This window comes from Lytechinus variegatus, chromosome 15 (assembly GCF_018143015.1).
Source record: "Lytechinus variegatus isolate NC3 chromosome 15, Lvar_3.0, whole genome shotgun sequence".
Lineage (NCBI taxonomy): Eukaryota > Metazoa > Echinodermata > Echinoidea > Temnopleuroida > Toxopneustidae > Lytechinus > Lytechinus variegatus.
Window position 1 is genome coordinate 14962648 of NC_054754.1, and position 13812 is coordinate 14976459.

General features: G+C 39.0%; 2 protein-coding genes and 2 long non-coding RNA genes across 4 annotated transcripts; all 4 read left to right on the top strand.

The window, feature by feature from the left end:
- The first annotated feature begins 7 nt into the window (after positions 1 to 7).
- On the top strand, positions 8 to 1503 carry LOC121428851. Its single transcript, XR_005971843.1, has 3 exons — positions 8 to 506; positions 782 to 1046; positions 1266 to 1503. It is a non-coding gene; the product is annotated as an uncharacterized LOC121428851 (long non-coding RNA).
- LOC121429048 lies at positions 1504 to 7319 on the top strand (the record flags this gene model as incomplete). The annotated part of the gene is made up of 5 exons (XM_041625952.1): positions 1504 to 1827; positions 2121 to 2307; positions 2803 to 3060; positions 3452 to 4332; positions 4710 to 7319. Coding segments are annotated over 4 exons (945 nt in total), but the record flags the coding sequence as incomplete, so codon positions are not given.
- On the top strand, positions 5502 to 7915 carry LOC121429049 (the record flags this gene model as incomplete). The annotated part of the gene is made up of 2 exons (XM_041625953.1): positions 5502 to 5861; positions 6182 to 7915. Coding segments are annotated over 2 exons (471 nt in total), but the record flags the coding sequence as incomplete, so codon positions are not given.
- A 1074-nt stretch (positions 7916 to 8989) lies between these two features.
- LOC121428850 lies at positions 8990 to 12874 on the top strand. Its single transcript, XR_005971842.1, has 2 exons — positions 8990 to 12536; positions 12719 to 12874. It is a non-coding gene; the product is annotated as an uncharacterized LOC121428850 (long non-coding RNA).
- Positions 12875 to 13812: the final 938 nt, after the last annotated feature.

Below are 13812 nucleotides of genomic sequence, written 5' to 3' on the forward strand. Positions count from 1 at the left end.
GTTTTCAAATTGTGCACCCCCTCCCCGTAAAAAAACATGAAAGCACACAAACATAAAGGTATGTTTAATTTAGCAGCAAATAAAGGATAGTATTGAGTAAATTATCAATGGCAATGAATTCAGTAGAATGTAAGATACATGTAAATTGACATTTTTTTCTTTCCAAAGAAAACAATGCATGTGATTCAAACAAGACATATGGTTAATGAAAAACTCATAATACTTGTCTCTTCAAGTCTTAACATACCTGGCTGTGACTGAAATTACAGTTTATCCAAACATTGATTCAGGTGTAGTTTTGATTCGTATTTGTGCTGGAAACCATACTTTATTTATGTATATATTTTTTGCATGTCACTGACCAGTGTGTAAATGTATTCAGCATATCTTGGCTACTGTATTGATATCCAATTAACAGCCGTTCAAAGATCCAGCAATCGAATTTCAGCAGCATGGCCTTACAACCTCTGTTGGGATACAGGTCTCTGTAGCAACAAGAGTAAAACGTAAGTTTATTTTTCATTTGTTTATCTATATTGTCAATTTTCCTTTTGAGGCTGGTGCTGGTAAGTTGTGGAAAGTTTTTGTAAACATATGCCCTAGATAATGGATTTATTTGAAGGTGTAAATGTTGCAAATCCACTTAAAGAATAAGTCCTACGCAGTATATTCCGGGCCATAGATAACTTAAACCCTGGATTGCAGATATGTTGTGTTCCCCTATGTCTGAAAATTTGTTTCACAACCAAAGTAAAAGTAAAATATAAATGTACATTTTCAGGGTCACAAAGGGTTGTACTTCTGCAGAACACAGGCTCACAGATACCACCCGATATTCCAGCCTTTATTTCAAGAGGGACCTCTTTTGACAAAGGGGATATACCAGAAGAGAAAGTTGATTCAAAGGAAGTGGAGGAAGAAAGGTTATCATCACCAGAAAGTGACGCTGCAGAACCCTCCTCACCTGGATACAAACCACCATCATCTTCATCTTCATCATCAGATGAGCGTGTAATTGCCAAGCCACAAAAAAGACGGAGAAAACGGTTCGTTCTTTTATTATCCTGTTCGAAATCAATACTAGTGCTGTAAATCCTTTTGAGAAAAACCTCAGACACATATAGTAATTCAATAAATAATGCATTTTAGATAACTTTTCTTTTGTTACAGCGACAGCAGGCTGATGAAATTCTTACATCGTCTTTAAGGATTTTATTTTTGTATTTCTAAACAATTTCATTTGTTGTCTTTTATTTCAAATACAGGAAAAGGCGACCAAGCAAAAAGGCCCCATGGGAAGCCCCAGCCAAAGGTATTCCTCCACACAAGGAAAAAAAATACATTGTTTTTGAGTCTAAGCTTTTGGAGCTGTTGCAGTTTTGTCCATCCTGCAAGTCTTCAAATGTGTCCCTTGTAAAGAGAGAAGTTGGATGCCTCCTTTCTGTGACAAGGGAGTGCCTATCTTGTGACCAGAAGTCGACAACATGGGAGAGCCAGCCATGGATAGGCAACCTCCAGCTGTCAGCAGCAATCCTGTTTGCTGGCGGGAGCCCCAGTGAGTCGCTGCGAGTGCTGAAACATTTCAACGTAGCAACGCACTCACGCAGGACTTTCTTTAGACACCAGAAGAAGGTTCTGCATCCAGCTATCACCAACCAATGGCAGAAGCAACAGAACCATCTGCTCACTGAACTGTGTGAACTGGGTCTGCCACTCACCATTGGGGGCGATGGAAGAGCGGATAGCCCAGGACATTCCGCAAAATTTGGGGTATACACTGCTCTGGAATTGAATATCAACAAGATTGTCGATTTTCAGCTGGTTCAGGTGGGTCTGATTTGCTGTCCTTAGTTCATGTTCCCATGATACATATGACACAAGTGCCTAGTTTTATTTCATGAAATAGAAAGTAAATAAAAATAATCTGCATTTTTCTAAGATGGGTTAAGTTGAAGCATAATTCCTCTTGTCTTGGTTACTTTTTGTATTCATGTCTGTCAGTTTAAATTGATTAAATTTAAAGGCTATTTAGATGTTCAAGCCCCTAACTGGTATTTCATGTTATCACTCCTGTGTGTTATGCAATGTTAATTCATACTTTGTTTTTTGTTTTTTCATAGAGTAATGAGGTGAAGGGTTCATACCATATGGAGTTGGAAGGTTTCAAGAGAGTTGTCAACTTTCTTGATGACAAGGGACTAGTAATCAGGAAGGTGGTAACGGACCGACATAGACAACTTGCCAAATACATCAGAATCACACTTCCACACATTATTCATGTGTATGATGTCTGGCATGTATCCAAAGGTGAGTAATTATCATGCATTTGTGTCATTCAAAATCTATTTAAAATTAAATATTAATTTGACTTGTTTATTATTAAATATTTAGTGCTTAAACTCCTGGTCCTAAGCAAAAGCAACAATACACTCTTGGAAAGCTGCAAATACTCAGAAAACAATGGGAGTTTTATCTAATTCAACTGCTTGCCAAGCGAGTTTTTTGCTTTACAGGCACTCAAATTAGCAAGCTTCAAAAAACAGCAGTATCTCACTTGTCAAAGGCCTGAATTCTGTGATGTCATTTCACGTGAAGCAAGTAGTGATTTAGTCCAGAAATTAATGCTTCTATTTCACATTCCATATCCTTGTTTCTCTTTTGCATCATGCTTGCATTTGGTTTTTCGTATAAATAAAATGTGAGGCAGTTATCTATGACAAAAATTTCGCATGATGTCATCAATTCAGGTATTTTTGTTGTTTTTGTTTTTAGTTTTGGTATATTTTTTATTACCTATATTAGGTGTTGGAAAGAAGGTGCATGCCTTGGCAAAGCAAAAGGATTGTGAAGAACTTGTGCAATGGGAACCAAGCATCACCAACCATATGTATTGGGTGGCTGCAACTTGTGAAGAGGATGAAGACGATCTGAGGGTGGCCAAGTGGAAGTCTCTTATGAACCACATCCAAGGGATCCATGAAGGTCATTCTGAAGTCTTTCCCAAGTGTCTTCATGGTGACTTGGAAGCTCAAGGTCGCAAGAAAAAATGGCTCACACCAGGTAAATTCAGGAATAAGATTCATTTGTTTAATGTTAGATCTGTATCATATGAAACAAGAAAAATCAAACCTTATGAATATTGTATTTTTTTTCCTGAACTTAGTATGCAATTCAGCATTATGTGTGCAGCAAGCCTACCAATACCATTCATTATAATTTTTTACCATTATTCTCATAAAGTATGTTGATTCTATTTTATTGCATTTTTCCATTTTGAAAACTGTAATTATGACGTCATCTGCTCTTTAGGCATGATACACTGGTTACCCAAGGCAACAATTGTTTAATTAAAGTGCACTGAGAGTCCTTTCAGGTCTGAAATATGCTATATAAGAACTGCATTATTATTATTGTTATTAATGATTCGGTTCCTTTTTTATCAATTTTTCAGGCACAAAAGTCTGTGAAAAACTAACAGGTATCGTGCAAAGCACCATGTTGTTGAACGATGTGAAAAAGCTGTCTGGAGACCAACAGACATCCTCCCTGGAGTCATATCACAGTCTGGTGAACCGGTATGCGCCTAAGCTGAAGCCTTATTCGTATGAAGGAATGACTAGCAGGTAAATGCACTATATATTCTTTGAGAAGAGTTACATTGGAGCATGTTTCTTTATTTAGCATACACAAAAAATAATTCCAAGCAAAAGTGGATATATGTAGGACTCTTATTAAAAAAAGTAGATCAAATGTTTGGATTAAACCCATATGGAATGATGCAAAGGGTTTTATAATCCCCCCCCCTCCCTCCCCCCAAAAAGTCTGACAGATAGTAAGAGGCCACATTCATTTTATAGAATTGAAATTCAAGCATGAGTTTGAATAAACTTAACTTTGGTATTTCGTGACTATTCCATGTAGTTTGGAAATCTAATTAAAGAGCAGACATTTCTATTTTTAAAATTCAGATAGCCCTGATAAGTGACTTTTTGGTATCCTTTTTTTGAACTGTTTTTCTTTTGCAAGGATGAAATATCTTAGTTAAACCAGGTGAAAAATATAAAGCAATTGCATGTTGCATTGTGTTTATGCTGCGATAAGTCTTTGATAATTCTCTGTTTCTGGGACGCACTGTATTAGACATGATTTTACTCCATGCATTTATTTTCTGGTTATCATTCAGGCTCAGACTTGCCGCTATGGACTTCAATGAAAATGGAAACCGACAGAAGGCAAAAACGTTGAAAGGGGACAAGCGGTACATGGTCAGCAAACCAAAGTACAAGCCAGGGAAGGCATCAGTGAAAGCTGTTAAGGAAGCAAAAACATTCAGTGAGTTTATTTTGTTCTGTGTGTTATCGACTATAGTTTCATCATCATATCAGTAACATATTGTGAAAAAGGATGATTCCATGGCAATGATTCATTACTAGAGTAACATCAGTTAAATCATACTTTTCTCATGTGTTGTGTTGATCACTATAACTGTTCTGAACAATATAATCTATTGGGCTTTTGATTACTCGAGAAGAAATTAGGGAGCATTTTTTTCCCTTGATGCCCATTGGTGGTACATTTTATAGCATACTAACATGGCATAAGAAAAACACTGGTAAAAACTATACTATCCAACATATTTGAATATCCATTAGCTGGTGTAGCTGACCTGTACATGTTGAACCTCACTTTTTGACCATTTTGTATCTCAGAATTTGTTGATGATCTGATGGATGAGGTCGGACGATTGTGCACAGGATCATCTCAACTGCCAGAGAGGAAGGATGCCCCGCCATCTTTATGCAGTGAATATACCTTTCCTTCCAAGGAGGAACTTGTTCAGGATCACCGAAGTCGTTTTAATTAAAATAAGTGAACTGTAAATCCTATCATGCTAATATCGTATACAGCTTCATGATAAATTGGAACTAATGAAAGATTGAACACATAAGTTCATTTAAGAGAAAATTTAGTTACTCTTTTGAACCAGAAACGATCAAATTCCTTATGATTAAACATGCCATTTTTCATCTGATGAAATGTATCTATACTTTTTTTTAGCAAATTTGATATGAAGACATACATCTCTGATGTACATGTAGTTGTACAAATAACATTGTGACGGCAAATCAGATGACTGAGCAATTTGGTACCTTTGCTTCAAAATTATTAAACAAAAAGAATCATATCTATTATGGATTTATATTTGTTTGAGTTTTGTTCAACAGTAAAGTCTTCCACATAATTGTGAGTGATCAGTAACATAATTTTAAGGAAATACTGTTGGAAAAGATTTGTTCAACAGTAACACATGCACAATTCTTTGCAAGGAGTTTTGTCAGAAACATTATTCATTTATAACGGTGGTCAGTTATTATCATGAGTTGTGGTTCAAAATCTCTCATGCTGGACGTTTACGACCACTAGCTCCAACAACTATTCCAAAAAAAAGCTTTCATGGTCTATACAATTTCGGAATATTAGTTACTGCAATAATTGTATAAAATGTTAAAGATTTAAGAGCATTATCAGAATTATCAGACGACGTTCCCACCACCTGTGCACAATATTGTACATATACCTTTATGGAACATGAAACAAACGATGTGCTCCATGTCGGTTTCGTCGATAAGAGGGAGGTCGGCATGAAAAGTAATGTCATGGAGGCAAAAGCCTTCAAGGAAGGGCTATCCATAATGGAGGAGAGAGGTCTGCAAGTCAAGGAGGTGGTAACGGATGCCCATCCCTCAATCGGGAAATACATGAGTATTTTTTTTTCAATGTTATTGCCATCCTTCACACTACTTTATATTATCTTTTTATCTTTTTTGTCTTTTTTTTTTGTTTCCTATAAACTATATGCAGTATAAACTATATGCAGAGTCACAAAATTACTTAACAATGCAGCTTTGCAGCTGAGTCCCATTTTTAGAACCAAGAGATTTTCATGGACATGCTGAATTGACCTAATTTTGTCTTTTGAACCCTTAAAAGACTGTGCTATGATAACACCTATAAAAACTAGGGAGAGGGGCATGTGATTGTTACCATCGTGCGTTTGAAAAAACTTAGCACGCACAAAAATGTCTGTTCTTTTCTCATGGATCAAATTGTTTTAGAGGTATAAAATTATATGAATTAACCTGTTGTTAAGTTTGTACCTAAATGAACTTATATTTTCTTTTCCCTACTTTTTTTCCTTCACAAAGGAGAATCGAAGCCTGAAGTGAAGCACTCTTGGGATGTCTGGCACGGTGCCAAGAACCTTGCTAAGAAACTTGCAAAGGTAAATTGAATTAAAATTTTGTAAGGTTTTAAGGTTTTAAAAGTTTTGCAAGGAATCTCCTCGTATGTGGGAAATAATGATGTGACGTATTTCATGACAGAGACTACATAGGGAGTGGTTGTTCACCATTTATGATCTCTTTTATTTCAAAATTCCCTCCCACTTCTCCAGAGATACATGGCATATAGCCAGTCACGACTGGATTTTCAATGTTAGTTCAAATTGGTTTTTGGTTTTTAACAAATGCAAATTTTATTTCACACAAATGTCTGTTTTGTCTTATTATGATCATCTATTTACATGTTCTAATCTATAGGCATCATCAAAAGCATCAACAAGAAGCCTACTGTATTGGGGGAAACATATCATCAGGCATTTTTGGTACTGCTCCAAAACATGCAGAGGGAATCTTGTAGATTTCAAGGTATGGTTATTTCCTCATAACTGATATTTAAAAAAAAAACGTCTTAACATGCTTTTGTTTCCTGCCAAAATCTTTCATTATCTTTGTCTTCTTTTGGCCTGCCTAACTTGGTAGAACGGCTTATATAATTCAAATATGGAGTTTGGAAAGGGGGGGGGTCCACATTTACTTCCCTCTCTATTGTTACTGCTGAATTCCATCATCTGCTCTACAATAACATGTATACTAAAAAAAATGTTTTTAATCTCCAGTAAGTATAATACAGTACTAAAAGATTCCAATAAGTGAACTTTGTATTTTTGTTAAAACAGGGCTTTTACCAAGATGCCCCCATTTCAATCAGCAGAAATGAAAGGTCAATAAAACAAACAAGAAGTGGACAGATAATGGAAACTCGAAAAGTTGTGCGCAATGATGAAATTTTAGTGAATACCGACGCATTACTTGGCACATTTATGTTGTAGCCACAGTGATCCATCTCATGAAATAGTCACACCAGGCTATGTAGTCAAGATGAGCAAACATGCTTCATGGGGTGGAGAGCCTGAAATTATCGCTACCGTGCAAGCTTCCAACGTGCCAGTGAAAATTATTACAAGCTCTGAAGATGCAGAAGCAGTGAAAATGAACCAGTACTCGGTGAAAATGTTCAAGATGAGGCCAACCTTATATTTAGGAAATAACCATGAAAACCATTATATCAACTTAGTTAAGTCAGTAATGACGTCTTATTCCACTCATTTGTGTCACAAACAGGATGTATATTAAATAAAGTACAGAGAGTGTTATGTTACAGCATATCAGGGACCAACAGATACAATCTCGTGGTAATCAAAGTCTATGCTTTGGATACAATATATACTTTCAGGCAACACCTTTTCATTGATTTTCTTTTGCTGGTGATGCTACACCAAGATGGACATTGCACCTTTTAAAGACTACAAGAAGGTGATATTTTCTTCGCTTATAAACAGTTGACTGATGACATCACTGCACAAATGAGATATGAAGCTGTTTTCATGGTGCATAATGTTATATGATGGAATTAATGTTGGTAAAAGGAGAACCTTGTTTATTATGAAAAAAAATTCCCCCAAAGCAGAGATTTTTTGTGAAAGTGGTATCTTTTTTCCTTCTACAATAGGACACAAACTATTTCCGATGGCCCAGAGTAAAGGAAAGACCGACTAAGGCCGAGGAAAGAGATTCAAAAGAGAGTCACACAGACAGCTTGGAAGAGAGATTAGTAAACAAAACAGACAAATACGACAACTTGGTATATAGGCATCGTCTGTGCACCCATGAGCAGGTCAAAAAGCAACATACTGTGAGTGAGAGAGTATGTGCAATAGTAGAAAACAGACAAGTACAACAACTTGGTATATAGGCATCGTCTGTGCACCCATGAGCAGGTCAAAAAGCAACACACTGCGAGTGAGAGAGTATGTCTAATACATGTAGTTGAAACAGACAAGTACAACAACTTGGTATACAGTGCGTCCCAGAATAAACGAAACCGAGATTTAGCGATCATTTATCATAACTTAATCATAAATAGAATAGATAAATGACCTACCAATTTAAAGCTTAGAATCTCCTCTTTCATCTGATATTACTTAGCTTATTTCTTATTCACACATGAGTGAGCAAAAACAATTTGAAGAAAGGATACCAAAAACTCATTTGGCGAGGGGTATCTGGGTTTCAAAAAGAAAACCACATTTCTGAAAAGTTCAATATCTGCTCTTTAATTTGGTACCTCAATTACAGAAAATGGTCAAGAAATAAAAAAGTTCTGGTCATTTGAAATAAGGCTTGTATTTCCATAATTTCATGAGATAAACATGTTTTCACCGGTTTCCCACAGAAGCTTTCGCATGGTGAACAAAAGATTTAATGCATGGCTGATCGTCAACAAAACGGAGTGCTGAGTGAGTTTGAAAGCCAGCCTGGAGAACCTCTTCATTTTATGAAATTATTGAAATTCAAGCCTTATTTCAAATGACCAGAACTTTGTTATTTCTTGACCATTTTCTGTAATTTAGGTATGAAATTAAAGAGATATTGAACTTTTCAAAAATGTGGTTTTCTTTTTGAAACCTAGATAACCCCCGCCAAATGAGTTTTTGATATCCTTTCTTCAAATTGTATTTGCTCACTCATGCGTGAATGAGAAATAATCTAAGTAATGTCAGATGAAAGAGGAGATTCTAAGCTTTAAATTGGTAGGTCATTTGTCTATTTTATTTATGATTAAGTTATGATAAATGATCGCTAAATCTCGGTTTTGTTTTTTCTGGGAAGCACTGTATAGGCATCGTCTGTGCACCCATGAGCAGGTCAAAAAGCAACACACTGTGAGTGAGAGAGTATGTGCAACAGTTGAAAACAGACAAGTACAACAACTTGGCATATACTAGGCATCGACTGTGCTTCCATGAGCAGGTCAGAAAGCAACACACTGCGAGTGAGAGAGTATGTGCAATAGTAGAAAACAGACAAGTACAACAACTTGGTATATAGGATGGGGGCGTTCGGTGGTGCATAGACTACCGGGCATTGAATGCGGTCACCCGTAAAGATGTGTACCCACTCCCGAACATCGAGGAATGTTTCGACACACTAGCAGGTAATGCCTGGTTCTCGAAGCTGGATGCGAATTCGGCTTACTACCAGGTGAAAATCAAAGCGGAAGATCGCAAGAAGACTGCATTCACCACCAAGTACAGATTATATGAATTCGTGCGCATGGGCTTTGGCCTATGCAATCCGCAGGCCCACTATGTCCCAGCTCATTCGGCTCCGGCTGCAGCGGGCGCGCCACCAGCTGCTAAAGGGGGAGTATCAGCTACCCCTGCGGCACCAAAGGGCTCGGTTCAGACCCGGGTTTGGAAACGAACCCCGGAATCTACCCCGGAGGCAAAGCCCCCCGTACCCCTGGCCGTTGACAGCCACTTCCACCTAGACTTCCTCGAGGGTCGTCTGGGAAAGAAGGGCTGGAAGTGTGCTGAGTTGACGTCGGGCAGGGAGCCTTGGGTCCTAGTCCGTCTGGTCGGGGTGTCGCGAATTTCTGTGATCCCCGCAGGTATAAGAATATCGTGTTCCCGGAGGGTCATGACTGGAAGGTCTCTGTGGGGGTACTCACCCGCTTTGCTTCCAGTTTCGAAGAAGCCGACTTAGACGCCATGGGCCGATTGGCTTGTGACCCTAAGACCAGCGCGCTTGTGGAGATCGGTTTGGACTACTCTCTCCCATCCTCCACGTGGTCGAAGCAGTTGCTTGTCTATACAACCATCTTAGAGCAGATGGGAGTTACTGGCAAAGTCCTCGTACTGCATCTGCGGGGACAAGACGGAAACACTTCCGGTGTCCCCTCTAGGATCGTTAGAGAAGCGACCAGAAAGAGGGTCAACAGACATCAGCGGATTCATATCCACTGTTGCACCCTTGGACCTTTAGAGGTCAAGGCTTGGGGGAAAAGTTTTCCCCAACACCTACTTTAGCTTCGGCTGCAAGGTGAAGTATTTCACTGGGGAGCAGTTGGACGCATTCAGGAAGGTTCCTTTTCCTAGGCTATTGCTGGAGACGGATTCTCCATATCTCCCTGTAGGGTCAAATTTATGACCCCTGCATACATCGGGGAGATTGGAGAAATTGTCGCCTCAGCTCGGCGCGTAAGTTTTCTCACCCTCATGGAGCGTGCTCGGATTAATCATCTAGCGCTCTATGGGGTGTAGTGAGGGTAGTAAAGGAGAATGGATGAGCTTCATCCTCAACTTTTTACGAAGGGATTCCGATTCCCTTTGTATTATTGGGTTAGGTTGGTGCGTGTAGGATTTTACATGTTCTTTCTGTACGATAGGAGACCAGCTGATTCGCCTCCTCTTTGTGCCTTTTGTGTCCTTTGTTTTCTTTTGTCGTTCTTGTATAAAATTATATGAATTAACCTGTTGTTAATTTTGTACCTAAATGAACTTATATTTTCTTTTCCCGACTTTTTTTCCTTCACAAAGGAGAATCGAAGCCTGAAGTGAAGCACTCTTGGGATGTCTGGCACGGTGCCAAGAACCTTGCTAAGAAACTTGCAAAGGTAAATTGAATGAAAATTTTGTAAGGTTTTAAGGTTTTAAAAGTTTTGCAAGGAATCTCCTCGTATGTGGGAAATAATGATGTGACGTATTTCATGACAGAGACTACATAGGGAGTGGTTGTTCACCATTTATGATCTCTTTTATTTCAAAATTCCCTCCCACTTCTCCAGAGATACATGGCATATAGCCAGTCACGACTGGATTTTCAATGTTAGTTCAAATTGGTTTTTGGTTTTTAACAAATGCAAATTTTATTTCACACAAATGTCTGTTTTGTCTTATTATGATCATCTATTTACATGTTCTAATCTATAGGCATCATCAAAAGCATCAACAAGAAGCCTACTGTATTGGGTGAAACATATCATCAGGCATTTTTGGTACTGCTCCAAAACATGCAGAGGGAATCTTGTAGATTTCAAGGTATGGTTATTTCCTCATAACTGATATTTAAAAAAAAAACGTCTTAACATGCTTTTGTTTCCTGCCAAAATCTTTCATTATCTTTGTCTTCTTTTGGCCTGCCTAACTTGGTAGAACGGCTTATATAATAAATTCAAATATGGAGTTTGGAAAGGGGGGGGGTCCACATTTACTTCCCTCTCTATTGTTACTGCTGAATTCCATCATCTGCTCTACAATAACATGTATACTAAAAAAATGTTTTTAATCTCCAGTAAGTATAATACAGTACTAAAACATTCCAATAAGTGAACTTTGTATTTTTGTTAAAACAGGGCTTTTACCAAGATGCCCCCATTTCAATCAGCAGAAATGAAAGGTCAATAAAACAAACAAGAAGTGGACAGATAATGGAAACTCGAAAAGTTGTGCGCAATGATGAAATTTTAGTGAATACCGACGCATTACTTGGCACATTTATGTTGTAGCCACAGTGATCCATCTCATGAAATAGTCACACCAGGCTATGTAGTCAAGATGAGCAAACATGCTTCATGGGGTGGAGAGCCTGAAATTATCGCTACCGTGCAAGCTTCCAACGTGCCAGTGAAAATTATTACAAGCTCTGAAGATGCAGAAGCAGTGAAAATGAACCAGTACTCGGTGAAAATGTTCAAGATGAGGCCAACCTTATATTTAGGAAATAACCATGAAAACCATTATATCAACTTAGTTAAGTCAGTAATGACGTCTTATTCCACTCATTTGTGTCACAAACAGGATGTATATTTAATAAAGTACAGAGAGTGTGAATGAGATGTTACAGCATATCAGGGACCAACAGATACAATCTCGTGGTAATCAAAGTCTATGCTTTGGATACAATATATACTTTCAGGCAACACCTTTTCATTGATTTTCTTTTGCTGGTGATGCTACACCAAGATGGACATTGCACCTTTTAAAGACTACAAGAAGGTGATATTTTCTTCGCTTATAAACAGTTGACTGATGACATCACTGCACAAATGAGATATGAAGCTGTTTTCATGGTGCATGTTATATGATGGAATTAATGTTGGTAAAAGGAGAACCTTGTTTATTATGAAAAAAAATTCCCCCAAAGCAGAGATTTTTTGTGAAAGTGGTATCTTTTTTCCTTCTACAATAGGACACAAACTACTTCCGATGGCCCAGAGTGAAGGAAAGACAGACTAAGGCCGAGGAAAGAGATTCAAAATAGAGTCACACAGACAGCTTGGAAGAGAGATTAGTAAACAAAACAGACAAATACGACAACTTGGTATATAGGCATCGTCTGTGCACCCATGAGCAGGTCAAAAAGCAACATACTGTGAGTGAGAGAGTATGTGCAATAGTAGAAAACAGACAAGTACTACTTGGTATATAGGCATTGTCTGTGCACCCATGAGCAGGTCAGAAAGCAACATACAGTGAGAGAGAGTATGTGCAATAGTAGAAAACAGACAAGTACAATGTCTGTGCACCCATGAGCAGGTCAAAAAGCAACATACTGTGAATGAGATAGTATTTGCAATAGTTGAAACAGACAAGCATGACAACTTGGTATATAGGCATCGTCTGTGCACCCATGAGCAGGTCAAAAAGCAACATACTGTGAGAGAGTATGTGCAATAGTAGAAAACAGACAAGTACAACAACTTGGTATATAGGCATCGTCTGTGCACCCATGAGCAGGTCAAAAAGCAACACACTGTGAGTGAGAGAGTATGTGCAACAGTTGAAAACAGACAAGTACGACAACTTGGCATATACTAGGCATCGTCTGTGCTTCAATGAGCAGGTCAGAAAGCAACACACTGCGAGTGAGAGAGTATGTGCAATAGTAGAAAACAGACAAGTACAACAACTTGGTATATAGGCATCGTCTGTGCACCCATGAGCAGGTCAAAAAGCAACACACTGTGAGTGAGAGAGTATGTGCAACAGTTGAAAACAGACAAGTACGACAACTTGGTATATAGGATGGGGGCGTTCGGTGGTGCATAGACTATCGGGCATTGAATGCGGTCACCCATAAAGATGTGTACACACTCCCGAACATCAAGGAATGTTTCGACACACTAGCGGGTAATGCCTGGTTCTCGAAGCTGGTTGCGAATTTGGCTTACTACCAGGTGAAAATCAAAGCGGAAGATCGCAAGAAGACTGCATTCACCACCAAGTACAGATTATATGAATTCGTGCGCATGGGCTTTGGCCTATGCAATCCGCAGGCCCACTATGTCCCAGCTCATTCGGCTCCGGCTGCAGCGGGTGCGCCACCAGCTGCTAAAGGGGGAGTATCAGCTACCCCTGCGGCACCAAAGGGCTCGGTTCAGACCCGGGTTTGGAAACGAACCCCGGGATCTACCCCGGAGGCAAAGCCCCCCGTACCCCTGGCCGTTGACAGCCACTTCCACCTAGACTTCCTGGAGGGTCGTCTGGGAAAGAAGGGCTGGAAGTGTGCTGAGTTGACGTCGGGCAGGGAGCCTTGGGTCCTAGTCCGTCTGGTCGGGGTGTCGCGAATTTCTGTGATCCCCGCAGGTATAAGAATATCGTGTTCCCGGAGGGTCATGACTGGAAGGTCT